We start from the raw sequence: 3533 nt of genomic DNA on the forward strand, positions 1-3533 counted from the left end.
GTTAATTTTCTGGATGATACTATATAAGGTTTCATGTCTTAGGTTTTAATTTACGTACAACTATCATTTTCCATGTCTTTTATTGCTATAATATTGCATAAGTGCATATCATAGAATAGTAATGATATCATAAGGGCGTGCCCTCATACTAAGGCGCGTCTACCTTTGTGCATGGAGTTGAAATCCGTGAGATAGCTCATATTATTCCTTGTGCACTTCAAATTTCTTGCCGTGTTTTTTTTAAGGAAAAATGTTGGATGGGGTGCTTTCACATATTAGGGCGCGTCCTCATATATTTTTGGGCCTTGATTTCAACATTTCTGCACATGTATCAGATATGAAGCATATTTTTCTATCTTGTAAACTTTCCCCTAGGGCATTATCCTCAAAGAGGGTGCGCCTTACATTAAGGTGCGTCAACCATCTTTATACTTGTCGTATTGCATCATTTATATACCATTATACAATCGTGTATTTTTTAAGGCAAAACTATCAACAGGGAGCTTCATTCTTCATATAATTTTCCATGTACTATTCTTCCATGGAAAATGATAGTTGGTAGTGCATGTACTATTCTTCCTTGGAACTAGTTGAAGGATCGTATTTCCAATTAAATTCCCTATAGAAATAGTCAGACATGGAAAATAGTGCATGTACTATTCTTCCATGGAAAATGATAGTTTTGCCTTAAAAATTATATGAAGAAGGCGCGCCAAGCCTTTAAGGTGCGTCTTCCTCGTTTATCAATTAACTGTAACCTTTCTCAAATATTTTTAAAAATCACGGCTCGTATTCACCCATTACAAAGGTTGAGGGCACACCCTTTATCAAAATGCCCTTATAGGAGTTTATTTCACTTTTCATTATGTTTACTTTGGCCTAAGGCGCGTCATCCTTGTATGGCGCGCCATTCGTTTATTCCACTTAATGTGGTATATTACTTAGACATTTTTCTAGTCTTTTTCCCTTAGTATCATTGGATGCATTCTCCTTGTAAAATGCATCTCCTTCCGTGTTTATAAAAATTCTCCATTACATAGGAGTAAATAGGTAAAAACCAACGACAAATGAGAACTTTTTCAAAGTTTTCATAAATAATGCACTCCAGTATTGAAATTACATCGGTCCCATGGTTACTATTTCTATAGGGAATTTAATTGGAAATACGATCCTTCAACTAGTTCCAAGGAAGAATAGTACATGCACTACCACTAAGCTAGTAGGAATTTTATTGCTTCTAGTCTACTATTCAGGCATAGACTTACTCAAATCAACTGAAAATAGAAATAATAATAAGGTCATTGCTGCACCCTACTGATAATACTTTCGAAGGTGTTCCGCATTCCAAGCTCACGAAACTAGCTTCCCTTCTAAGTCTTCAAGATGATAAGTTTCTTTTTAAATTATTGTTTTGATCTTGTATGTTCCTTCCCAATTAGCTCGAAAGACCCTGTGGAGAGGATTCTTCGTATTAGGCATCACTCCATTGCCTTTTCACTTTCTGGTTATAATACTTTGCTGCATGTTGCTTATAAGTTGCTGATATGTTGGAAACTTCAGTTGAGAATTCTAATTGCTTCCTTCAAAAAATCCAAGTGAAGCCTATGTTTAACCTCTGCATCTCCTTTTGCATCATGATCCATGCGAAGTGATCCCGAACCAACTTTCACGGAAACCATGACCTCATATCCATAAGTAAGCACAAAGGGAGACCCAATAGTAATAGATCTTTGAATTATATAGTAAGACCATAAGACCTTCGGAAGTTCTTTATGCCAATTTCCTTTGCATTCCTCCAGCTTAGTTTTGAGAGTATGCTTTATGATCTTGTTGACATCTTCAATTTTCCCATTACTTTGGGGGTGATATACCGATGCGAACTCCTTCTTGATTTTCAGATTTTCGCACAACTTACGCAACTCCTAGCTGTCGAACTAATACCCGTTGTTAGAGACAAGTTTGTATGAAATTCCAAACCGACACACAATTGAGTTAAAAATAAAGTGCCAGATTTTCTTAGCAGTGATAATTGCTAAGGGCATGGCCTCGACCCATTTTGTGAAGTAATCAACCGCAACCACTGCATATTTGACATCTCATTTAGCTTTCAGGAGTTCTCCAATTAGATCAATCCCCCACATGGCGAACAACCATGGACTCATCATAGATGTCAGGTATATTGTAGGCAAAGATGGGTAATTGGCAAAGCGTTGACATTGATCGCATGCTCTAGTAAATTTTACAGCATTTTCCTTCATTGTTGGCTAGTAGTACCCTTGGCGCAATATCTTCATCGCTAACGAGTTACCACCCCGAGTGATTTCCATAAATTCCTTCATGTACCTCCCTCAATATATAGTTTCCTTCTTGCTCGTCAACACATCTAAGCAACGGCTGATTAAAACCCTTTTGTATAGCACTCCATCATACATCACATACATCGATATTTGGTATCGAAGTCGTGGAGTCTTAAATTTCTCATTAGGGAGCTTTCTTTGTTGATATAGGCTATAATAGGTGTCATCCAGGTTACTTTAGGAGTATCGTCTACTTACATCACTTACACCTCTGGAATACTTGGAACTTCCTGAATTTCCATAGGTATGGAGCCTAGCAACACGGCTTCCTGTTGAGATCCCATTTTGGCCAAGGCATCTGCATTACTGTCTTTCTCTCGTGGTACATATTCTAACCTCAATTCCTTAAAGTTCCAAGGTAAATGTTGTGCATACCTCAAGTGAAACTCTGTTCGGGATCCTCGGGCTTGGAATCCCCCATTCACCTGGTTCGCAACCAACTCTGAATCATTCTTGACGATCAAATTCATGAAACCCATCTCCAAAGAGATCTTCAAGCCAATGATCAGAGCTTCATATCCAACATCGTTGTTTGTAGCACGGAACTTGAAATGAACAACACTCATTAGATGATGTCCCTCTGGAGATACAAGTATTATACATGCACCTGCCCCTTCATTATTCACTGCATCATCCAAATACAAAATCCACCAGGGATGTGAAAGTTCTTCCTCCTGTGATGGGCCAAAATTTCCTTCAAGGCAAGGAGGATATAAGGCTACTATGGCTCTGTCATCAATCTCATAATCAAATTCCAAGAGAAAATCTGCTAAGGCTTGTCCTTTGATTGTCGTGCATGACATGCATTCCAAATCAAATTGCCCTAATTCCACAACTCAGTTCAATATCCTTCTTGATGATTCAGATTTGTGAAGGACTTGTTGTAATGGGTACGTTGTGTGAATTTCAACCCTGTGAGCATGGAAGTATGGGCGTAGCTTTCGTGTTGCAAGGATTAACGCATAAACCAACTTCTCCATACTGGTGTACCGAGTCTCAGTGTCATGCAACCTCTTACTCACATAGTACACTGGCGACTGTTGTCCATCTTTTTTGTAACACCCCCAAATCCGGGGTCGGGGATCCGGGTTATCACGAGTTCCATTTCCCTTAACAACACCCAATCTTAATAAATAATCAACTACTCTGTACTGTGACCCCACCATTAAACACACA

At 38.6% G+C, this 3533-nt stretch overlaps 1 protein-coding gene across 1 annotated transcript; it reads right to left on the minus strand.

The window, feature by feature from the left end:
* Positions 1-2560: 2560 nt before the first annotated feature.
* Positions 2561-3160, minus strand: LOC141666099 (uncharacterized). The gene has a single exon (XM_074472089.1). It carries the CDS (start codon positions 3158-3160, stop codon positions 2561-2563), a length of 600 nt encoding a protein of 199 aa, XP_074328190.1.
* Positions 3161-3533: the final 373 nt, after the last annotated feature.

Source organism: Apium graveolens, chromosome 6 (assembly GCF_009905375.1).
Source record: "Apium graveolens cultivar Ventura chromosome 6, ASM990537v1, whole genome shotgun sequence".
Classification (NCBI taxonomy): domain Eukaryota; kingdom Viridiplantae; phylum Streptophyta; class Magnoliopsida; order Apiales; family Apiaceae; genus Apium; species Apium graveolens.

Coding starts and splice junctions, on each gene's coding strand:
- LOC141666099 (XM_074472089.1), bottom strand. CDS start 3,160: ATGTCATGCACGACAATCAAAGGACAAGCCTTAGCAGATTTTCTCTTG.